This window comes from Callorhinus ursinus, unplaced genomic scaffold, assembly GCF_003265705.2.
Source record: "Callorhinus ursinus isolate GAN/ISIS: 27379988/994484 unplaced genomic scaffold, GSC_fseal_2.0 scaffold52, whole genome shotgun sequence".
Classification (NCBI taxonomy): domain Eukaryota; kingdom Metazoa; phylum Chordata; class Mammalia; order Carnivora; family Otariidae; genus Callorhinus; species Callorhinus ursinus.
This window is the reverse complement of record NW_027397114.1, coordinates 6717163-6743643: the sequence shown is the minus strand read 5'-3', so window position 1 is coordinate 6743643 and position 26481 is coordinate 6717163. Positions and strand designations below refer to the sequence as shown.

Here is a 26481-nt window from a genome sequence, read left to right as displayed (position 1 = left end):
AGCTGAAAGGATTGAGGGAAAAATAAAAACCATGCTGCTTTTTAGGTTTTTTTTTTTAATTCTTTATTGGAATTTCAATAATTCATTTAGCAGAGTGTGCAAAAAATTTCATAAAAATCTTTTCTTAATTTTATACCTTTGCCATATATTGAAAAATCATACCCAGTATGCTCTTATATCACTTGGACTGAAAAACAGAGTATGCTAGAATTATTGTGAGTGAGCAGTTGGGTAAGAGTTTAAAGAACATTACAACTAAATCAGACAGAACTCAATTTCTGCCTATTTTATACAGGAAGAGAAAACTTAAAAGTTGTGAAACTTTTTACCTCGGTCTGGCTTCTACAGTGCGAGACCGGGACCTCTGCTCTATTGTGGATGGTAATTTAGACTGTAGCAGTCATAAGTGAAACCCACAGTATATTACACTGTAATAATCATAATTGAACTATAAAATGTGCCTCATTACTAACTCAACTGTTAGAATTTACCAAATCACCACTTGCGCCTTTCCAGAGATTTCCCCTTAGCTAACTTCTTAAAACAAACAAGTAAACAAAAAGAGTATCAGAAACAACAAAAATGCTGGAGGAAGGCCACCATCAGATATGAAAGGTAAACATCTTAAACGTTTATAAATTTATGTGCCTTCACAAGTTAGCCCCCATGTGTTTTTGCTAGACATAATTTAGTGGAGTAACCTAGCTTTCCTAACTGAACTGGAATTAATATCAACTTTTCCAGCATTTCTTCTAAATTTCTTTGCATCCCATATGCCAAGTCATTATTCATGCATGTATTTTTCTCTCTCAGTTAGATAAAGCTGGGACTTCTCACATAGTTGAAAAAGGTTTTCCACTGGCACCCTTAACACTAAATGAAACATTTCTTTTTTCAAAGTTAACATATTTAGAATTAAATTACAGTACAAATTTGATAATTTATCCATTGGACGGATACAAAAGCAGTGAGAAGTTGCTTTTTTTGAAAAGCAGGATTTGAACAAGTTTAAAAAGTAGTAAAAGTCTTCTCTGGCTCCTTTTTAATGCTCTCATCCCAAATGAAGGCAAATTTTAATGATTTCCATATTAAGAGGGAAACACTTAAAAAGCAACACTATCAAATTTAAATAAATTTGTTATTTTTGGAGGAGCAAACATGCAGATTTCTTATGAAGAGCTCCTTGAATTGCCCTGGTATTCCTTAAGAAAATTCAGAAAGATACTTGCTTTACAGCGGAAGGTATTTACACATATAGAGTGAGAAGACAAGGAAGGAACAAGTAATCTGCCTTCCTTTCAGCTTAAATGATATGATAAAGAAATAATTATTATTTATAATAAGACACTTAATAAGAACTCAGATATAATTTCCTAGGAAAATCTCTTCTATCCTACACCAACAATGACTGCAATACTCCAACAGACCCTATGACACCTCCTTATCATTAGAAAAGTCAAACTTCTGCAAACAATTTCTATATTATACTAATTATAATATCCAGGAAACTGATCATTATAATTTCCTTAATTTTAATGCTAAAATAAAGAATTCAAACTCTTAAACTGATTAATAAATTTAGGTTAATAAATAATTATTCTAAAATAGATCTTTTTAAAAAAAATAAAAATAAAATAGATCTTTTTCTATTAGCCAAGGAAAGATCTCTAAGTAAGAATGTACATTTCAGAGAGCTTTGTGAAAATACATATATATATAATTTAAAATCAATAGTCAAAGAATGTGTGTCCAAGAGCAGTCACAATTTTTTGGTGACCAAACCAATTGAAATACACATGGTAGTAAATGGTGCAGGTATAACTAAGGACCATTTTCTGCTTCTCTTCTTAAAATAATGTTCCAAAATTTTTATGAAAATCCACAACTTAGTCTTGTCTCATGAAAAGTGCAGCCTTTACATGAAAAAAAAAATCAGATCCAGCAGGTGCTTGGGAAACCTGACACAGATCAGAAAATCGGGGTGTATCAGATCACCTAACCTGATTACAGATAAATCTCAGAAATGTTAATGTCAAATCATTGTTTTTGAAAAAGTGTAAAAATTAGACTACTCCTATTAAGACTCATACTTTGTTATTAAGAGGTTTTATCTTTAGGTTTGTTAAAGTTTATGTTCAGATGCTCAGAGGAATGTCAATACCACAGATCGATAAACGGCTGAGATTAAATTTTATTCACACATCTTAAGGAAGAAGCACACGAAATGAGTTAATTTCCCTATTTAAAAACAACAATCATCTCTTCAAGTAGGGAAGAAAAAAAGACAATCAGTCAAAAACTATCAGTGTTCTATTTAATATTTAAATCGTTATAATATTCTCACTCTTTTCACCTGTGACAAACCCCTTTTCATTTTGTTCTGCTATGTCTATGCCATTCCTCTCTTGCAATGCCTCAATTGGTGCAACATTCAATATTCCCTTTAGGAAAAAAAATCTGATATTAAAAAGCATGGCCCCACATTTATTTCTAGAGTTCTCAGAATTTCCAGATAGGACCCCATATTTTCATTAGAATGTGACCTGAGCGTAAAGGCAAGCTACCTAAACCATTGCTCACATTTTTAGAGTAGCTTTAAAAAAAAAGCAAACACAAAAATTACTTAGGAGCTGTGTTTAATTTGAATCTCTTTACTTCCTGGGTTGCCATGTAAGGCATATTAATAACAACTCCTCACTGGTTCTTTTCTATACACCAACTATTCCAAGACAGAGGTGTTACTTTTAGTGGTGTCCTAGAAAAATAAACGTAATTTTGTGCTACCTGTAGAAATTTTTTTCCATAAGCAAGATACATGAACTTATTTGCATGCCAATTCAGTCTTCCCTTCAGCTATTTGCTACTTAGTAGGACTTTATGAATATCTGAATGTGTTTACCATAGAAGGAATGCTACAATAATAAATTATAAAACTGGTCAAATGAATATGTTATAGGGGATTTAGGATATCTGTTTAAATTTGTTAGAAATGCTAACCACATGTGTTTATAACGGCAAAGAAAAAAGTACCTATAAATTTGGTTTAAAACTCTTATCCAAGCCTCCTTTATTTATCTATTTAGGAATATAAAACCCTCAAGATTATAGTTTTATTTTATTTGTCTTCATCCTAACTTATGTAATAAGAATATACTGAAATGACAGTTGTAAAAAAGCAGTATCTTTTGGGCTTTAGGGCATTAATAAAATAAAAGAACAGGGATTTCTCAGATCCAAGTGTATATGCGCTTGGGTACATATATATGGATATATGTGTGTGTGTATAATTTTTAAATTTTTTGATTCATTATCTACGCTCACATGTTGAGAATTTATGTATTTTAGCCTTCCTCATCAGCCAAAACCAGATAATCCAGGAAAGCCCCAAAGTAGTATTTTCTTTTACCACAAGAGGGGGCTAGAGAATTCTGATCTCTTCTAAGGTCGGTAAAACCCTCTTAATGGCTACTTTATAGACATTCAATTACAACAGGCCATAATACATTAAGGCATTAAAATACACATATATCCCAACATATGCCAAAGCAAGCACTACACTGGTGTGCCCACCAGATGATCACCAACACCAACATCAAATAAACACTTAGGCATCGTCTCATGGTTTATATGAGATTTTACACTTTATCACTTCCCTCCCCAAAAAGGCAGCTCTCTTGCTTAGGTGATCCCCTTGGAATGGAAAATATCAAGGAGTATGATAAAATACCCCAGGACTGGAGAGTATGACAGGGGCAGAGTGAGGTAAGGATTAAGAGAACTGAAATTTATGTAGTTTGGAAAAGTGAAGACTCTGGGGATAAACGTTCATGGTCTTTAAATACCTTCTAAAGGTAACAATATAAATGAATTAGGGGAATTATTCCATCTCAGAATATGGTATAGAAAAGAGCAATGGCCTGAAACTAAGGAAGGAAAAGTTTAGGTTAGACGTGAAGAATAAATTAGTAATAATAGTTGGGCGGGCAAGATGTCCTGCAAGGGAAGGGTACAAAGCACAATCGCTATATTTGATAATTAATTAAATGAGATATTAGTAAGAATGATGTGAATTCATTAGAAGGGCTAGATTAGATAACTCAAGTGATTTTTTTCCCCTAAGCTGTGACAATCTCTAGGCCCAACTGTGTTCTTGGACATTTATAAATGTCTTTCAATGATGATAATGATCTTTTGTAGAGAGGAGAGCTCATGATCTCAGTTAACCCTATGTTTTGTTGATATAAAAAATCTGAGTATTACTATGAAATAATTATAAAATTAACCACAACAACAATGATGTTTATCTTTCAGAGCACTCCACTAAAATATACTGTGCCATATAAGCTATACCCTAACAATTTATAGAAATAGATCTCTAAATTAGATAAAGGCTTCTATAAGTGAAAACTTTCCATGAAGGAACAATTCCCCTATAAATCCCAATTTTACAAGCCAGAGTAACTACTCTGTATAATCTTTCTTTCCCACTAGACTAGTGTATCTGGGCATAAGCTATTTAGGGCCCAACATAAAAAAGCCTGTCACTCAAAGTCAGAAACACAGTCAAGAGAGCATAAGTGTAATACAGTTTGTGAATTCAACAATCTTTCCCTAGTAGAACACAATATTCTAGATTAACAGGTGCTTCCACATTGTTTTAAACAGCATTAATAACATTCTAACATTTATTTTTTGCTTGAAAAATCAGTGTTCTATGATAGGCCAAAGAATTTATGGATAGCAGAAAAATAAAGATTACCAAATCACTGTTTGAAAAAACAAATCACTATTTAAAAAAAATATATCCACATAGAGAGTATAAATATAAATTTATATTTACATAAATTAAGTACATGTATCTATATCATACCTGAGAATACGGAATTCCTGAACTTTAGACATGACTGTAAGGTAGCTAACCCTCATGTGATTCAGTGTTCATCTACAAGGCAGATGCTATGTTTAATTATAATGCACTCATAGATTCTAAGAACAAGGTAATTAAGTATGATATATAAGATTTTCTAATAAACAGCACACAGATATATAAACCCTCCCCACCACTGATTGATTTATATGTCAATCAGATAAATATGTTACATTAGCAACCAAAACACCGCATATCATTTTATTACCACTGTAATGACCACACTAACATCTTCAATAATCATATACTAGAACCTTCACATTACCACTAACCTTGTTGACTACTTTAGAATTTGGAGAGAAACAAATACTCGAGGCAGAATGAAACAGCTTAATCTCATTTGCCGAGTCACTCACTTAAAAATCAACTATTTGCACTTAAAAATGGCCACTGTTATTTCACTACTAATTATAGTGGAAGCTCAATAAAGGTTTGACCTTTCAGAGAATGGACTTGAGTGTACACTCCCAGTCTGGAGTAGACTTCTAAAAACACTTCGGCCAGGGCGCAGGTCAAATATTATCTTGACTTTCTTCCAAACCACTGCAAGTCCAAGTTTTGTTGCCTGCAAACTCTGTCTCTAATAATCACCACCTGATTATGTATTGTATACTTTGTTGTGGGCGTGTCTAATCTTCTCTCTTCAACTAGATTATTTACTCACTAAGGAAAGGAGTCAGATCCTATTCGTCTCTGTATCCTCCATGCAGCCTCTAAACTCATGACTGAATAAAGGCATCCAATACAGATATTCAATAGCTAACTCTTCATTAGCAGTATATTAAAATCTATAACAAAGGGCACCTGGGTGGCTCAGTCGTTAAGCGTCTGCCTTCGGCTCAGGTCATGATCCCAGGGTCCTGGGATCGAGTCCCACAGTCCCGCGGGAAGCCTGCTTCTCCCTCTCCCACTCCCCCTGCTTGTGTTCCTGCTCTTGCTCTCTCTCTCTGTCAAATAAATAAAATCTTTAAAAAATAAAAATAAAATAAAATAAAATCTATAACATGGACAAAAGGGCCAAAAAAGATAACGAGTCATACATCAAATCAATTCAGGGACTTATTGTTTGTTACTCATAGTTTTAATTGCTAGCATTTATGGAACCTTTTGAAATTCTTTATTAAACATACTCCTCCCAAATCATTCTGGGAAAAGAATAAGAACATACATTGACCAGAAAGACACATGTACCTGAAGAACCTGACTGAAACTTGCAAGACATAGCTTAAGAGCCACGATCAGACCTTCTGCAAAGCTGTTTGGGTTTGCACTGAAAAGTGTGTTGAGATCATGCAGGTGAGGGAAGGTATATAGTGTGAGCCTGGGAAGGCCACTCCCAGGATGGTGGTCTTGGATTCCATACTGGCTCTGTCTTGTTATCTTGTTAGATATAGGACCTAGGCATTAGCCTCTTTAAAATTTAGTTTCCTCTTTGGTAAAACAGAGATTAGATTAGGTGATTACCAAGTAGTCTCTTTCAGTTTTAAATTGCCATGATTCTATGTAAAAAACTTGGGTTCAATTAGTAGGGTATGTTCTAGTGAAAGAAGCATTATGGAAGATATCCCCCATCAACACATGAGAGACTGCCTTACTGGGTCCTGGACAGAAGGTTAGAGTTTAAAAACTCACTGACAGCCCAACATGCCAGGCTGAAGAATGAAAAATGGGTAGTTCATAGACAGATAATTGTTATTGTTTTTTTATTCTTCACAAAACATGTATAATCCTTGGTAATCATTTGTTTAAGTTATATAAATTACTGTCAACTTTGAAACCCAGTTTGTCATCCTCATCTGTGATTTATACCAGACTATATAAACGACATGATGTCTTCGATCTAATAAGACATTTATCTTCATGAAGGAGGCCACTGCAATCCTGAGTGACAGCTTACTTACCCTTATCACAGTTAACCCAACATCGGTCCTTAATTTCTCCCAATGATCTGAGATCTGATGGACTCACCTGAAGCCAACAGAAACTTGTTCAGAAATCCACCGTGCTTATGAAAAGTATGTGTTTTATAGTAGAATTTTTTCTTTGGCCCAAAAGTGCAGACATGGAAGGAAATAAGTTTTGTGTTCTTCCACAGTGTGCACTGTAAACACGCACACACATAAACTCCATCAGGGTTGACAGGAGTCATGTGCCTTTATTAAAGAAAAATATTCCTGTGAGCAACAAAGATGAAAGAACTGTCTGAAGAATAAAAAGAAAATGAGATGGATGCTTGTTTGAATGCATATATGTATGCACATATGTTTATTATGTATTGGTATATGGAGAGAGACTATTTTGAGTCACATTTGTTATCTTCATACCATAGAGTAAGAAGGAACTAAAAATTCTAAATATCTTCATAGTTTATGTACTTAAAAACACACACATCCAAGGGCTCCTGGGTGGCTCAGTTGGTTAAGCATCTGACTCCTGATTTAGGCTAAGGTCACAATCTCAGGGTCGTGGGACTGAGCCCCGTGTCAGGCTCTACTCAGTGCAGAGTCTGCTTGTCCCCTCCCTCTGCTCCTCCCCCTACTTGCAGACACAGGTGCACGCGCTCTCTCTCTCAAATTAATTAATTAAGTAAATCTTTAACACATACACACAGAGTAGTGGGCTTGACCCTATCAGTGAGAAGGAAGTAAACAGCTTGTTGTTTTTAGCCCATTAACTCTCTCCACCTACTATGGTACCAATGACTGAGCCTGCAATAGGTTTCTAACATTCCAAGTAAAGCCGTCCTAAAATATGCACATTTTCCTCCAAAGTCATCAGCAGGATGTGGCCTAAGATTTACCTGATCGGTAAGGTCACTTACCACTAACCACTGCATCGTTAATTCACATACCTCAGTAAACGCTGTAAGACATGCAGTTTATTTATCCTGTGAAACAACATAATTTATACGCTAAGCTCAGTCCTTATACATGACTCAGAGCAACGGGGGTCTCAAACTGGCTTGTGAACAGACATCTTTTATACTCCTTGAGTAGAAGAAAATCAGTTGGGGGTGTTATGGGTAGACTAGCTTAATAAATGGAAGTTCTAGGGATAGGATTTCGGTTCAATAAGAGGAAGCCTTTTAAAACAAATTACAGCTCTTTATAAGTATCTAATAACATGACCTTGAAAATGTAAAGCAAAACAGAAAAATGGATACATCTACAACTATAATTGGAGATTTTTACATGAACCTTTCAGCAGATAAAAGAAAAGCCGGGATATAAAAGATTCGAAGAATACTATTTGTAAGTATAAAAATAAATTAAAAAACCCCTAAAATTTGATAAGAGTGTGTTCAATAAATACTTTTGGGAGCCACACAGCACCTAAGCATAAATTGATCATTACTAGGCCACAAAAGGAGTCTCAACAAAGTCCAAAGAATCTAAATGATATAGACGATGTTCTTAGACTATCATGTAATAGAAATTAACAGTCAAAATAAAAAATCAGGTTTAAAAATCCCTAGAAACTAAAAACAAGCCAAAATAAAAACCGGGAATACACACACATGCACACACACACAAATGCTTCTAAATAATACATAGGTTAAAAAAGGATATCATCAAAGGAATTACAAAATACTTAGAATGGAATTGCAAATTATAATGAAAGTAGTACACATCAAATTTTGAAGGATGCAGTTAAAGTGGTATTTAGAGGATAGTTTTTAGCTTTGAATACATTTATTTTTTAAATGAATGTTATACTCGGTGGAATAAAAGCAATAGAGAAAATGAGATGTAGAGCCCATAAAAATGGGTGTTTCAGAGGAAAAACATCCAGCTAACTCGAGCTCTACACAAAGCAGTAGGTTTGTAATTTATTGGAACCCTACACCTCCACCACTGCCCCCCACCAACCCATGGATTAGATACTTCATTCTTGGCCAAGTTACTGAATTTCTCTAAGCTTCAATTTTTTAACCTGTAAACAGTGGGGATAATGGGACTTTCTTCTCTGAGCTGGTTTGAGAATTAAATGAGATAATCCACAAAAAGCACCTAGTGCAGCATAGTAAGTGCTCAATAAATGATTCCTCTTAAAATCATCCTTTCCAACTCCCAGAATGGATGATTCTAACTTAGGTACAATGAAATTTAAGACAAATATGAATTCCAGTCAAAAAAAGTCTAATCAATAAAATCTTATTAATAAATTAAACCTTCATTTTTATTTTACAATACTAATGTAGATTTGTTTAAAATATATTCTTCCCCCATTAGGGAAGATATTAAAATAGTGTTTTCTTTCTATTATTATTATAGAAATGAAACACACAAGGATCAACAAAAGCTAGTCTATTGTTATTCATAATATGAAATCCAAAAATTGACTTCTATTTCAGAACTAAAATGAAAGCAGAGAAACGTAAAAAAAAAAGTGCTAAAACTAAAGCTGTGAAAAATTTATTCTCTTTATTTTCAAAATATTCTATATGTTTTTTAATGTACCTTTCAGAAAAGGCATGGAGTTGAAAATGGCCACTATCTGTACTTTAATGGGACTGTAATTCCTTTAAAATCAAGTAGCATATAATAAATTGATCAAAACCAGGCTTTCACTTACTCATTATTACTGTTCTCCAAAAATGGTTACAGGTCTTTTTTTTTTTTAAGATTATTTATTTATTTATTTGACAGAGAGAGACACAGTGAGAGAGGGAACACAAGCAGGGGGAGAGGGAGAGGGAGAAGCAGGCTTCCTGCAGAGCAGGGAGCCCGATGTGGGGCTCGATCCCAGGACCCTGGGATCATGACCTGAGCCGAAGGCAGACGCTTAACAACTAGCCACCCAGGTGCCCAAAAATGGTTACAGGTCTTTAACTTTCCCTGTTCTATTTTTCATTTCACTGGAGAATAAGAACCTTCTCTAACCTTCGACAACCTATGTAAAAATAAACTCTAAGAACATTTTTCTCACTTCTTCCCAGATTTATTGTCCAATATTCATTCATTACTTTTTCTTTAATTAGAATGTGATAATATATATTACATGATAAACAATACACTGTTAGATTCTAGGTTTCTTCTCCTAGAAAATAACTTTATTTTTTCTTTTTCTTCCAGAAGGAGTCACTATATCCTGTTTATAGAACACTTTGCCCAACCCATCTTTAAAAAATGTATGTAGACCCATCTTTTAAAAATGTACACTAATGAGGGGCGCCTGGGTGGCTCAGATGGTTAAGCGTCTGCCTTCAGCTCAGGTCATGATCCCAGGGTTCTAGGACAGAGCCCCAAGTCTGGCTTCTGGCTCGGCTGGGAGCCTGCTTCTCCCTTTCCCTCTGCCTCTCCCCTGCTCATGCTCTCTCTCTCTCTCTCTCTCTGTATCTCTCTGTCTCAAATGAATAAATAAAATCTTTTTTTAATTGTATTTATTTTGACAGAAAGAGACAGCAATAGAGGGAACACAAGCAGGGAGAGTGGGAGAGGGAGAAGCAGACTCCCCGCTGAGCAGGGAGCCCGATGTGGGGCTCGATCCCAGGACCCCAGGATCATGACCTGAGCCGAAGGCAGACGCTTAACGACTGAGCCACCCAGGCGCCCCTGAATAAATAAAATCTTTAAAAAAATAAAAATGTACATTAATGAGATAAGTTTATAAACACATTAAAATCCATTGTATATTTTGAACAATGAAAGCAATCAGAGCTTGAGCAGCATAGTTGGCTGGCTTTTGTACAGTAATTGTATCCAGTGTTTCATGCCGAACTTTTTTTCCTTTACTATGGTTGAAACTATGCCTCCTTGGGTTTAGAAATCTAAATGTTATTACTTGTTAGCCAGTTTTCATTCCCCACAGTGGGGCTATGCTCTTGCTTGTGGGTCTCTCTCCACAGGGTATAGCCTGCTGTTCTCAGACTGAGAACATTTGCAAAGCAAAAGGAGAAGAAATTGGGATTAGGTAGCGACATGCTCTCATTTTTATGCATGGTTTAGCCTGTAACCTTGGTGTTCATTTTTTGCTGTGCACCTGGCCGGGCTTCTATATGCTTCTAGAGCTCTTTGTAGTCTTCACAAAAGCATGATCCAAACACGACACGCACTGTGGTTATTGCTTCTTACACTGAAGTTATGGGTGGATGCATCAGACCGTGTGTCCTTCTATAACTGTACATTTAGGACACTGTTGTGGCTGGAGGGGGAATGCAACAATGCTGAAATATTTGAACAGTAATCTTTCATTTTCTAATAAAGATAAAATTCCAAAAGTCTAAAATAACTGTCACTACAAAGAAAAGTTAAAGAATATCTTTTCTTCCTAAAGGATCACCTTAGCTATCCCACCAGCACGTGAAGACATTGACTTTATATTTGTTCATTTGTCTCCTTACTAATCGTGTGTTTTTGCAATGAGATGGTAAGCTCCATGAGGACAGGGACTGTGTCTGATTTTTTACTGCACATTTCACCTACTGCTTAGCACAGTGCCTTGCTACTACCTTGTAATCTCTAAATAAGTATTTGTTAAAATAATGAATAAGTAACATAAGAAGTGTTACTGTTCTCAATAATGGTAAAATCTAGTTAAACAGAATAGAAAGTCTACTGAAAATTTTAACATCTTTATAACTTTCTCCTTAATTGCACAAGAAATGTATATATCATTACTTTTTAGGGGAAGGAAACAAACATTTATCATACCCACTGTGCATCAGGCACTCCGGTATTGTGCTAGTTTCAATGCTTTGCAGAAACTCATATTTAAACATTATCTCTTTTTCTTTTTTTCCCTCTTGCTTGTTTCTTAAATTCCACATATGAGTGAAATCATATGGTACTTGTCTTTTTCTGACTGACTTATTTTGCTTAGCATAATACTCTCTAGCTCCATCCATGTCATTGCACATGGCAAGAAAAAGAGAGAGAGAGAGAGAGAGGCAAACCAAGATACAGACTCTTACCTATAGAAAACAAAACTGATGATTACCAGAGGGGAAGTGGCTACGGGCATGTGTAAAGTAGGTGAAGGGGACTAAGGAGTGCACCTGTCGTGATGAGCAATGGGTGTTGTATGGAAGTGTTGAACCACTATATTCTACACCTGAAACTAATATTATAGTGCATGTTAACTAACTGGAATTTAAATTAAAACTTAAAAATTGAAATTTTAAATAAAATAAACAAATAAAACACTTCGTAAAAATAAACATCATCCTAAAATCAAATTTTTAACACATCAACAATCTATTCCTACCTCTATCACTGACTGTTTCACTTTGAGAATTCTCTTAACTTTTATACATGAAACTAAAAATTAAAAGCTATGAAGTAAGAATTTAATATTACTAATCTAGTTAGCTCCTCTCTTACGAGGAACCATAATGGAGCAAAGTTTCCACCTTGGAATTTTCCAGATACTAGGCTTACCTCTTTCAACACTATATATTTTTTTAAATTTAAACTCTTTTTAATGAAAATACTTTTAAGCAAACTATGTATCTGTACAGTCTTAACCAAAATGTATGGAACATGAGTCCATCTTTTTTGATAATCCAGATAAGGATAGTGGTAAAGACAGTAGGGTGGTTAAGAGCAGAGGTTCCAGAACTAGACTACATAGTTATAAATCCTGGCACTACTGCTTACTAGCTGTGTAATCCTAAATAAGTTAACTTCCCTGGGTCTCTGTTTCCTTCTCTGTAATATGAGGATAATCTTTTTTAAAATTTTTTATTGTTATGTTAATCACCATATATTACATCATTAGTTTTTGATGTAGTGTTCCATGATTCATTGTTTGTTCATAACACCCAGTGCTCCATGCAGAATGTGCCCTCTTTAATACCCATCACCAGGCTAACCCATCCCCCTACCCTCCTCCCCTCTAGAACCCTCAGTTTGTTTTTCAGAGTCCATCATCTCTCATGGTTCGTCTCCCCCTCTGACTTACTCCCCTTCATTCTTCCTCTCCTGCTATCTTCTTCTTTTTCTTTTTTCTTAAAATATGTTGCGTTATTTGTTTCAGAAGTACAGATCTGTGATTCAACAGTCTTGCACAATTCACAGCGCTCACCGTAGCACATACCCTCCCCAATGTCTATCACCCAGCCACCCCATCCCTCCCACCCCCAACCACTCCAGTAACACTCAGTTTGTTTCCTGAGATTAAGAATTCCTCATATCAGTGAGGTCATATGATACATGTCTTTCTCTGATTGACTTATTTCACTAAGCATAATACCCTGTAATATGAGGATAATCTTACTATTTACCTCTTAGGGCTATTCTCAGTATTAAATGATGATAGATGCAAAATACTTAGAACAGATGCAAGGTACATAGTAAGTGCTTAATAAATGCTAGCCGAGAAGTTTTACTTTATTAAAGGTACTGAGCTCTTAGTTTCTCTCTACAATATGATATGGCACCAGAATGCTGTTTTTGAGTTCCCATATAAATTTTATTTTGTTTTCTGCATAAATTTTTAGTTGTTTTCCTGTTTCCCACCTCAATATTATTTGTTAATTGATGCCTCTAAAATGCCTCTTCTAAATGTGATGTTTCATCCTATTATGGGTTTGAGAAATCAAACAACTGTAATGGTTAGAAATGTGTAAAAAGAGGAATCTCCAGTGAAGGCCTCAGGGGCTTTCCCAAGAATATGGTATGGAAGTGTTAACACAGCACTCAGGAACATCCATTTCCACTTAGAGGTCCTTCTGGCTTACTTACTGTGTTCTCAGTGGTGTCTGGGAAAGTTGGAAATACCAAAAAAGTGACCTATGGATTAATGAGGTACTATTGTTCTAATTCTGTCAGGCACTGGATTAATCAAAAACAAATGAAAGGTTGGTTTTGCACTGTTAATTTTCTAAAATTATTAATAAACTACCAGTGTAATTATTAAGCTTGCAATCCAAACAATTTTTTAGTGTACATTTGAATCAATATACAGATCCTAAATTACAAGGCCCAATTTCTAAAAAAGCTCAAGCAAAATAAAATGTTTCTGTATGATGGAATCCATAGTTCTGAAGTGGAGGTTATTAATTCAATGAAAGGGAGAAAATCTGAATTGCCAAAAGGGCTAAATGAAATAAGAATTAACAGACGAGTGAACTAATATTACACTCTATGCTAACTAACTGGAATTTAAATAAAAACTTAAGAAAAAAAAGAATTTGTGGATAAGTTAAAAAGAGAAAGGAATTAGGGATTATGAACTCCTGGAAAATGCCAAAGTCATAGGGAAATTTGAAAGAAAAATAAATTGAAAGATTACAGACTAATAAAGAGAAATAAGAAAGAGTTTACCAACTCTACTCCCAATCCCTAAGTGAATAATATGCTTCCAATTTAATATTCAGTTTAGTAGCATGTCTACCTTTTTCCCCCACCGAAAAGGCACAAGAGAGACTTTGGTAAGATAACCGTGTGCATCAGTGATGATCAAACCGTCTGTTCCAGTGGCCAGATGCCAGAAGAGACACAGCGAACCCCCACCCTTGGGATATCTGAGCCTGAGCCAGAAACTGGCAGCCACCAAGCCAAAAATTTTATATTCATGTATCTTAAAAATTCATGTACATTTTGCACCCCACTCTATTACATACCAATGTGTTTTTAATATAAAAGTAATGTTTATATCAGTTGAATTATTTAACTCCTCCCATTCCCAAATCTTCAAGTAAAATTAATGCTCTAGGAAGATTTACATTGCGGTTCTTGTGGCTTCCCTTTCCCCTTGAACAACATTAATATGGTCAGAAAGGGATATGTGAGAAGCATGGGTAAAAATTGTATCTTATTATGATATGATGAGCTAAATGGCCTCAAATAATCCACAATAAATCAATAATCCAATAATCACTAAATGAAAGCTCTGATTCTCAGGCAACTGTGAAACTAAGAAATCTGAAAGATGGTGGACTGGGCCCTGCAATCTTAAGACGTCCTCTTAGCTTTTGAGCTACAGTTCTTATAAAAAGATCAATAATGATGTCTTCCTGCTCCAGTATGTAATTAGTGTTTCCCTAAATACATTAGCTTCAGAAGTATTGAATTACCTAGAAGGATCAGCACCACAATGAAACAAATAGTTGTTTTTTTGCAAACTAGTGATTACCAATACAGAAAACCCACTGAAGTCCGCTTGGTTCAACAGGACAAAAGGCTAAAAACACTAAGACAAAAAGTAACAAAGCAGCACGATCAACCCAAAATCCAGGAAGATGACACTCACCCTCATCCTGATAATCAGGCAAAAAAGGGGCATCGGATGTGAGAGAAGGGCGGTGAGTTCCACTCTGATTATCATCGGAGCTGTCCTGTCCAAGGTAACTTTCAGCTTGGTCTCCCCCTGAGGGACAAAAAAGAAGGAAAATAAGATCATGCTTTGGACATCTTTATAAAGCTCTTTGTAGATGTCTTCTGGTACTCATCCCTGCCCTCCTCTGAAAGATACATCTTTTACTTGGTGGACATGGCCGCTATCCATAAACATACGAGAAACAGATAAATAAGAACAAACTTACCTGGATGGGAAATTTTCCACTCAGCTAACTAACTAGAACTTAGAAACCGTTACCATAGAGTGGGGAGACCTCTTGCCACCCAGAGAGAAACTTCTCCATCATACTTAAAATGAAAACACAGCTATATAAATACATATTCATATATACTGTCTTCCATTAATTGCAACCTTTACCCCGAATGCCTGTTTCTCTTTATATTTCCAAATGGAACAGAATAAATCACACAAAAGGTTAACCTATACATAATACAGTGTAACAGGTCAGTATTCTTTCCTTCTCTAAAAACTAAGAGACTTAAAAACAGAGAGCATCTAGACTTTGCTGGATTCTATTCCAATTTAAATCATACTTGCTTTGCAATCTTAAGAAAGTTGTCTCTTTATAATTCTAGTTTACAGCCTATGCAACCAACCTCTTAGGAATTCTAAAAGCCCTAAGAAGGTAATATTTGTTCTGTAAAATGGCTTTGATGAAAGGTAATGTATATGCAATACTGAATTATGCAATTAAAACAATGCTAATCCCTTTTGGGTGTTTTCAACATACATTGGATTATATTTTGTAGAAGTGGCCCATGCTATTATGATACTTTAAAAGGTTCAGATGGAAGATGTTCGATCATTCAGAAACCGGAAGAAAAGGCTCTGCATTGCAAATGGCTTTCCTTAAAATCCCCCAAACAGAGGTACAGTCTGCTGATAAAAGGACACCAACAGCTGCTCAGTTCATTTCACAAACATGAAAAGGGGATTTTCAACTGAATTTAATATTATCTCAAATACTAATTTCCAAAGGAAATCACCAATGCTAATCTCAGTAAACACTGTAGAGTTTTGGCCCTGGATTTCAACGAGGGAGCAGTGAAACCAAACAACCTACATAGAATCTGTATTGCCTCACTTTAAAGGTTTATTTCCTACAATTAAACTGGAAGGATAGGGAGGATATAAAATGATAAAAAGGGAATGGCTGTAGCCTTCTCTTTCCATAAATTAGATGATCATAAGAGTCTCTTCTATGAATGCTCAGAGGTAGGTAGCTTGTCCATAACTGAGTTGAACACCTGCAGATACAGGACTTTAGAAATAAAGTATGGATTTGATTGTGGAAAAGAAACAACAACAACAACAAACAACAACCTCACACAGCAGTCTTGGCCAGAGCCAGAACAAATCCTCTCCTTTATTAGGCTACTGATCAGGATACAAAGCTTATTATAGTTATGCTTATAGTATCGCTGTGAAATTTCCCTTATAACCAGAAAAATTCTCAAATACTGGACTGAGGGTTGAACTACTCAAATTTTACATCAGTGGAATTTGTAAATCCACTGAAATATTACCAAAACAATCTAAATGGACTGGCAGATAACCTGAAAGTGAGCTGTGAGGTTAAAGGAATTTTAAAATTATAAGCCTAACCAAAATCTGTTTTTAAAAGAAGTAGTGGGGCACCTGGGTGGCTCAGTCCGTTAAGCGACTGCCTTCGGCTCAGGTCATGATCCTGGAGTCCCTGGATTGAGTCCCTGGATCGAGTCCCGCATCGGGCTCCCTGCTCAGTGGGGAGTCTGCTTCTCCCTCTGACCCTCCCCCCCTCATGTGTTCTCTCTCTCTCTCTCATTCTCTCTCTCTCAAATAAATAAAATCTTAAAAAAAACCAAAAACAGAAAAACAACAAAAAAAAAACAAAATAAAAGAAGAAGTAGTTTGAGTTGCCAAGTAAAATTTAACATCTGTAGGTATACTGAACGTTATTTATCAACTGTCATTCTAGACTGAAGGTTTTCTGCTTGCTTCAGAAATTTGACAAAATTACTCTTACATGTTCTAGCATTCCAGGCTTTTAAAAAAAAGTTGATCAGGAGGGACTTTGTTTTGTTGTATTTTAATGAACATTTTATTTTGGAATAATTTTAAATCTATTGAAATTATTACAAAGATAGTACAGAGAGTTCCCACACACCCTTCATCCAATTTCCCCCAACTTCTTATGTAACTAGGGTATTTCTGTCAAAACCAAGAAATTAACATTGGTGCACTGCTATTAACTGGAAACTATAGACTTTATTTGGATTTCACCAGTTTTTCCACTAACGTTTTTTTCTTTTTTTTTTTAAATTTAAATTCAATTAGCCAACATATAATATATCATTAGTTTTAGATGTAGTGTTGAATGATTCATCAGTTGCATATAACACCCAGTGCTCATCACAACACGTGCCCTTTTTCTGTTCCAGGATCCAATTTAATTGCATTTAGAGTTTCCATTTTAAAAATCTCATCTAAAATACCTGCCTGGATTTAACATTCGATTTATCAACTTCAGATGGAAAAGTCACTTCTGCATGTTTCCTAGGGTTTCTGAACACAGTTACCCAAGATGGGCTTTTAACAGCCAACCCTGTGCCAAATATAAGACCATGCCTTTGTAAAGTATACAACAATAAAGGTATACAACTCAATGCAGCAAAAACAGAGCCTGGGTTAATACTAAAAAATGGTTGTGGTGGGGGAAATGTTTAAAAATATGTTTTACATCCGAGCGTAATTAGTTCCTGATGATGGAAATGTTGCTATAAGTGTTTTTAGTGTCACATCGAGTGGCCCAACTCCCTTGGGCACACACAGAAAAAAAGCCTATAACACTATATAAATAGACACTCCCGTGTAATTAAAATGATTACAACTACTCAAGATGCATGGGTGAAAAGTTTTATAGGAGAACCAGCAATTACTGTGGTCATTTTGGATTTGTTTAAGTTTAGAACATCATTTTTCCTTAAAACATAACTGCAAGTGATCGCTGGATTCATCTGCAGCTGAGAATCGCAGTTCCAAGAGGCCACCGCTACCGTAGTCCAGTGGGATGAAACATAAATGATCACAAACTATAGTGACAGACACTTCCATTCAGCAGCTGTACAATTAGGGCTTAGAACTCCATTGCTTAGAGTGGCTTTCTCACAAGCAAGACCCCTTGCCACTAGAGACACACTTTCCCATTGCAACTTGCTCAGAATCAATATATTTCTATACAGATATATATTCTAACACACAATATCTCCATTAATCACATCCACTACCTCTAGTCCCTTTTCTTTGTATTTCTAAACAAGATCTGGGGAAACTATATCAAGGGTTCATCTGCTGTTAGCTGGTAATTTGCCCCTCTATCCTAAGTGTCATAAGAATTGGGTGCTAGATACACTCCTTAGTATATTCAATGGCAGGTTCTCCACTGAGTATCGTACTGAGGGGCCTATAAGGGGGGTGATTTCTCTATTGTTCCTTCCTGAGAATCAAACCCAATTTCATCCATGCTCCATAGAATAAGTTGGGAATTTCTGAGGTTTGGAGCAGAAATATAAAGCAGCTTTGTGTCAGGTGTGAGGTAATTATTTGCGAGGGTTTCTGTGCTATTTGTTTTTATTCCCAGTGTTTTCATTAACAGTTAATGAGTTTTCCCCCTTAATTCTGAAACAATAGCTTGGCCACTAGAAGTTGTTATTTTTCTGCCATGGATTCAACCAGCTGTTGCTGCTCCATAAACTTTATGGAGAAGTGAATTAAACGGCTAAAAACTTTCATTTCCTAATTCAATTCCAAATAAAACGGGGGGGGGCGGAAAATGAACCATGATGATATTCCAGTTGTAGCTATTTTGACTCATAGCAAACCCATCTGATTCTGAATTTACAGGTACTATTTCGGGACAAAAACAGGCCATAATGACAACTTTACCAAAGGAATGAAAAAAAAAAAGATGGAAAGCAGTTTAAGCATAAAAAGTAACATGACAATAACAAATAGGTAAAACTAAATACATGTTTGCTTATTCGACAATATAAAGGCTCAACGGTTTTTCCACGTTAGTATGAAGCCATCATCTTTTACTTCTAATTAATTGTGAGCTGTGTTATAAAGACTTTATTCACATCTGCAACCACTGTTTCTATGGTATGGTTCAAAATTCCCAGGGTTTGCTATCACTTCACCAAGTATCTTGGGATAAAATAAGGAAATTGAAATCAATGTAGAATTATCTGCAATTTTTTGGCTTTTGTTTTTATTGTTGCCACTGGAAGGGAACACACGACTTCTGACTCTAATATTTAAGAACCCATGAGACACACAGCTCCCTCTTTAATAAATTCTAAATAAAATGCTATAAATAAAGGTCCCTGATCCAAATCCAGTTAGGTTTCATGCTTGATAGCATTAATATTGCCAGGTTTTCATGGACCAATTTAATAGTAATACAGTTCCCAAAGCTGAACTAAGGTAAGATTGGAAAAACTGCAGCTTGTTATTCCTTATTATAACCATTCACCTAAATTATTGAATATAACACCAACTACAGAAATAGGTTGGGTACATACGTGCCCATATATGTGAAATGTTTCTCCCATGTAAATATGTTATGGAGCCCATTTGCAACACCAAAGCTAAAGTTCTGTCAACACTTCTGTTATAAATTAGATAACATTTTGCACATACTCATGCATTAGAAAATGTATGGTATTTCCCACAGAACATCTTAGAGGCTTCACTGATTTCTAAATATCCACTTGGATTTGCGTGGTTAGTTCTTGTGATTAATCCATGTGTAGTGAAGGTCTCAAATTCTTCTCCAGTCTATAGTCTGACTTCCTGCCCATCTCTTTTTTCCCCCTCCTACATCTAGCCATAACTCAATGTATAAATATTCTTTTTCCTCCCCCAAGGCCCTGGCAGTGAGTATAATGTACTGAATGTCATTAAGTCTACAGAACAAATGACAGGTCAGGTAAAGAAAGTTCCCATTTATCATTCTCTTAAAAAGTTGCTCCAACAAGATTGCGAATGTACAAGAAATAAATTGAGCCTAAGGTTAAGTTTTTTTAGCTCATGATACTGTTTACTAATTGTATTATTTTCATCATGCCAAGAATAACAGACTTCTCAAGAACCTTTAGGGTTATCATTGCAGAGAATAGCACAGTCTAAATGATCAGAAATGGAACAAAATTGATTTGATGCTACAACCAAAAGGGTAGCATAGCTTAATAATATTTCCAAAGGAACTTCGTCTGTCAGGAGTGAGGGGAGGGCAGTGGTTGGACAGGAAAATGCCCATGGGAACCAACTGAAAAGTTTTTTCCCCCTTCTTCCAAAAAGTGGTCCTTTATGATGCAGTTTTTCATTTTGACCAGTAGGGTGGGCTGCAGTGTGTAGCATCACCCTAGTTCTTAAAAAAAGAAAAAGAAAAAAAAAGGTAGCCACCAAGTGAACCCTTCTGTTCCTACCCCTCCCCCACCAGAAAATGCTAAGATTTTTAACCCTTCTTAGGTTTCACACAGGGCACAACTCCTGGACATTAACAACCTGGAGGGCTGGCAGCAACAAATATAAACCAGATAATTGTATATGTGACAACACACACTTCATAAAGCAAATTATAGCCTGTCAGCAATCATTCTGGCTTTATAACAACACATTCCATCTACCACTGTTATTGTTCAACTGTTACTAAAATGGAGCCTGATGAGTTAGAATATTTTCAATAGTAATGAGATTTTGACAGAATTCAAAACATGTAAACTTAAGTATTTGGTATATATATATATGGATAAATATTCTGTAAAATAAGTGCATTTATCATATGTCAACCAGGCAATCATAACCTGGAATTATTGGTTCATAGTTCTGTTTCCCTTGGACCACTGTATTCTCAGTGTTTAATTCTTATTATGAAACTATTCAACTGAATTCTCAACATGCTTTGACTTAGAGGAGAAAGTCAGTTACAGCAATAATAAAAACATAGCAGCTTACTGAAGTCTTACTGGGTACAGGCTCTAGGTCAAGACTCTTCATGTACTATCTCATTTAATTTTCACGATAATCCTGTGACATATTATTATCTCAAAGCTTCAGATAAAGAAATTGAGACACAGAGATCACCTAACTTACCCAAAGTCACATAAGTGACTCATAAATGGTAGTTAGGCTTTGACCCCACCTTGTCTGATTACTAAAGTCTTGTTCTAATCCACTGATCTGTACAGTCTCCAACTCTGTATGTTTCATAAATTATGATCATTACTCAAAGGCAAAGCATACTGAATGACAGCCAATGACTTGAATTTATGGCATGTGCTATTAGTGTTTTTTCTTTACTTCGGTGAAGTAAATCTATAATAAAAAGTACAAATTATTATAAATAATAGTAATACTAGTAGTCCCATTAGGTGTGGAACTAATCAAATGTGGTCAGTGATTTCATGAAGAAGGAGCTGGTTCAATTCCCAGGTTCAAATTTACTGTAGTAGTGTTGTTGCTGTGATTTTTAAAATAACACCTTTTGGCATGGATTTCATACTTAGAAAATTTAGTACAACTTTGGGTTTTGTCAGATCGGTATATTAAATATTTTCTAGCACCTTCTGTTTGATTTTCTTGGATCCAGGGTATCTTTGACTCTGCTTCATATAAAATGAGCCAACATACTCCACACCCAAATACAGCTTTGACCTGGCTTAATTAAAGAATGTACTTCCTTTCTGGCACCATCATGGTTTAAGTCTCACAGGAGGAAAATGCCTCAAAAAATATATAATTACATGGGGCGTCTGGGTGGTGCAGTCGGTTGAGTGACCTCACTCTTGGTTTTGGCTCAGGTCATGCTCTCAGGGTCGTGGGATTGAGCCCAGCATTGGGCTTGGCACTGAGTGGGGAGTCTGCTTGAGATTCTCTCTGCCTCTCCCTCTGTCCCTCCTGCTCATGCTCTCTCTCTCTAAAATAAATAAATCTTGGGGAGCCTGGGTGGCTCAGTCATAAGCGTCTGCCTTCAGCTCAGGTCACAGTCCCAGGGTCCTGGGATCGAGCCCCACGTCGGGCTCCCTGCTCAGCAGAGAGCCTGCTTCTCCCTCTCCCACTCCCACTGCTTGTGTTCCCTCTCTCGCTGTGTCTCTCTCTGTCAAATAAATAAATAAAATCTAAAATAAATCAATAAATCTTTAAAATATATATATAATATATGTAACTATATTATATATATTTAAAAATATATATATAATTACACATGAATGCAGCATTTTTATTACTTATGGTTCATCTTGCTCTTAACTCCCATCTTCTCCCAAATAACAAATTGTAGTAGACTTAAGCACCCACTCTGAGTCCTGATGCATTCTAGGATCTATTATGCCCCAATTAGTTTACTGACATCTCTTCTTGAGAGAAACTGTAAGGCCAGTTGGATTACATAACCTAGGGGCCCCTGGGTGGTTCAGTCAGTTGAGCGCCCAAATTTTGATTTCGGCTCAGGTCATGATCTCTGGGTTGTGAGATCAAGTCCTGCATTGGACACTGAGCTCAGCGCAGTGTCTGCTTGAGATATTCTTTGTCCCTCTCCTTCTGCCCCTCTTCCCACTCATGCACTCCTTCTCTCTCTTTTTCTCAAATAAATAAAATCTTAAAAAAAAAAGAACTACAGGATCTATAGGCTAAGGGTAGACATGAGAAAAGTTTTACAGAAGTCCAAAGAGTAAAAATAAAACAACATATGGTGAAGAATAGGTTATGGGTAAGATTAGCAGGCCTGAACACTCGAAACAACTTCTAACATCCTGAAGAGTGGTGAGTTTTCTTTGGGAGTAACAGAGACCTCCAATACCACTAAAGCTGTAATGGCAGACGGTGACAAGATTAAGCCTCCCTGTGACTACCCCACCTCAAACAGGGACTCATGTTCAAGTATGAAAACAGCATGTAACAATAACATCGACAATCAAAATCTCTCACTATCAACAATTCCATTAAACGTTTGGCCCCTTTTGGGACAGAAAAGATTTCACATGGAAGAGCATTTCCTTATTTCTAAAATTTACTTTTCCAGTGACCCTGGGTGCCTCAGTAGTTGGGCATCTGCCTTCGGCTCAGGTCATGGTCCCAGGGTCCTGGAATCGAGCCCCGCATCGGGCTCCCTGCTCTGCCGGGAGTCTGCTTCTCCCTCTCCCACTCCCCCTGCTTGTGTTCCCTCTGTAGCTCTCTGTGTCAAATAAATAAGTAAATAATCTTTAAAATTTATTTTTCCTTTTTTATTAGGGTATCACTAACATGAGGAAAGTGCACAAATCTTGAGGAGGATAAGGAGGATAGTGGTATCGCATTTTAAGTTTAGGAAAATATCTTCTGGAGATGAATTGTGATCAAGAGCTATCTATTGTGGGCTGGCAAGTTTGTGTAAATACACACTGGCTGACAAAGGGAGTTCGAAGACTGGTTCTTTTACTCTTTGCCTCACAAGAGTCAGCAGTAACCAGAAGCTTCCTTTGGCATACCATATAAATCCCCTTGTCCATAACCAAGCCATTCCTTTCCTGTATTAGTGATACTCCAGCCATCCTGATAAATGATAACTATTAAACAAGTTTCTGAGAGAAGTATGTGTTGACGGGAAGCGCAGTGAAAAATTAATGCTTTATAATTTCGCTCAACCAACACATTATTTAGCCTCCAAAAATCAAATTCACTGGCTTTCAAGTCCAAAGACTTAACCTACGTACTCACAGAAGTTTTACTTAGGAAACCAAATTTGTATTCAAATTAACCATACGTTACACAGTTCTCTCAATAATTTTGTGTCCAGAACATGAAAATTCATTAGAAGCAGAATTCCTGAAGTAGATTAATTCTTACGATGAAATTCTCTGTTCAGAAACTGTACTCCTTACCTGATTTTCTGTATTGGTCCAGGGATAATACCCTCTAAGAGAAATTGCTTATATGTTTTTTTTTTACTCAACAAAAGTTCCCAGATACAATTAATGTATCTGTGGGATTGCAGCCATTGAGTTGGGGGGTGGGGGCCCAAGAACTCTCACCAACTTTTAATTACCACATATGGGAACAAAAAAAGACTGAGATTGGGTAAAAAGGTATTCTTTATTGGTGACCCTGGATATTATATGATACTACTTTATCACTTATGTTTAAATTCACTTTCAGGGTGCCTGGGTGGTGTCTGCCTTCGGCTCAGGTCATGATCCCAGGGTCCTGGGATTGAGCCCCACATCGGGCTCCCTGCTCAGTGGGAAGCCTGCTTCTCCCTCTCCCACTCCCCCTGCTTGTGTTCCCTCTCTCGCTGTGTCTCTCTCTGTGTCAAATAAATAAATAAAATCTTTAAAAAATAAAATAAAATAAATTCACTTTCAAGAGATAAGTCAACCTAATACACCTATATATGCTGGTCCTCAAACACTAATTTCATATATAAAAATAAATAAATAAGTAAAGGAGACCAAAAAAAAAAAAAAAGCTCTTGAACAGATATGAAACTGCCAAATCATGATTCTACTGAAAAAGAGCTCACTACCATGTTAAATGTAGTTTTTTGGTAAGCTTCTTTTTTGCCCCCAGTTTTAGGTGTACAACCATAGCGATTTGTATATATTGTGAAATGATCACCACAAGAAGTTTAGTCAAAATTCACTACTTCATATAGCTATAAATTTTTTTTCCTATGAGAACTTTTAAGATCTACTCTAGGCAACTTCCAAATATATAATACAATATTGTTAACTATAGTAAACTTCTCTATTAGATTAAAAAAAAGTTAAGCATGCCCAGAGCAAAAATTTCGAACATTACAAGAAGATATATAATGAAATCTCATCTTCCTTCCCTCCTCTTGGTTCTTCTCTCCAGAGGCAACCACTGTGAGGTTTTTTTGGGTGTTTTAAAAATTTTCTATCTAAATATAACAAGTGTCTGTGTTAGTGGTGTTTTTTTTTTTAAATGGTAGCATTTGTCCAGTTCTGTAGTCTGCTTTTCCTCCTATTCATTTATCTTTGAGGTTCCTCCGTATCAGCACATATTGATTTATCTCATTTTGCACTTTAACCAATTTTTAGTTAAAAAATAATATATGCATATGGTAAAAATTCAAACACTACCAAAGAATATAAATAATGAAGCTTCTCTCTTCCATTCATATGGATATCACCCTCAGCAGAGGTTACCACTGTTAATAGATTCATGTGTACCCTTCCAAAAAATATTCTGTACATAAATAAAAGCAAGCACACATGCAAGGCCAGTGTATATACACACACAGAAACAAATTGGACACTATGTGTCTAAATTGCCTTTCACTCAACAATATGCCTTGGAGAGCAGCACATGTCACACAGGTATATGTATCATGTTCTTTTAACCTATATGTAGCATTCTATTAAATGAATGTGACATAATTTATTTAACTAGCCCCCTAATGTTGGACATTCAGGCTGTTTGGAGTCTTTGCTATTCAAAACAATACTTGTACATAACGTATTGTGTAGAGAATATAGAAAGCAGCAGTATCTGATTCCAATGATTTCTTCCTTCAACTACATGAAATTCAGTTCTTTTTCTTTTGTTTCAATATCATCTACTCCAGAAAAGGGCATTTAGGAAGAACATAAAAATCTTAGAAAATTTGGGGCGCCTGGGTGGCTCAGTCGTTAAGCGTCTGCCTTCGGCTCAGGTCATGATCCTGGGGTCCTGAGATCGAGCCCCGCATCGGGCTCTCTGCTTGGCAGGAGGCCTGCTTCTCCCTCTCCCACTCCCCCTGCTTGTGTTCCTGCTCTCGCTGTGTCTCTCTCTGTCAAATAAATAAATAAAATCTTTAAAAAAAAATCTTAGAAAATTTTAACATTGAAAAAAAGTGAGTCTTTTTATTTAAAAAAATATTACTCTTTTTGACAACTGTTATAAAAGTGTATTAATTTTAAAATACGCTGGTCCACTCTTAAAAACAAAACAAAACACCCAAACAGTAGACATATAGGAAGTAAAATATTTGAAAAGGTATCAAAGTCAGTAATTAACTTCAAAAACGACTTGTGTGTATATCCACTTTCCACAGATTAATTTGTATAATATGTAGCAAATAAGGAAAGGGCGAAAGGCCTAAAGGAAGTCAAGTCACAAAAGCAGCTGTCAAGATTGCTGATGCTAAAAGGCTGGGCTAAAGCCAGAGGCAGGAGTATTCGTCCTGTGTACATTTTCCGCTATTAAATCCCCAAAAGACATAGAAAACATTC

At 36.0% G+C, this 26481-nt stretch overlaps 1 protein-coding gene across 1 annotated transcript in view; it reads right to left on the bottom strand.

Moving 5' to 3' along the window:
- Positions 1–26481, bottom strand: part of SKAP1 (src kinase associated phosphoprotein 1) — a 273892-nt gene that overhangs the window by 182228 nt on the left and 65183 nt on the right. Inside the window, exon 4 of the mRNA XM_025859313.2 lies at positions 15122–15238. Within this exon, the coding sequence (XP_025715098.1) occupies positions 15122–15238 (117 nt within the window). The remainder of the gene's footprint in view (positions 1–15121; positions 15239–26481) is intronic.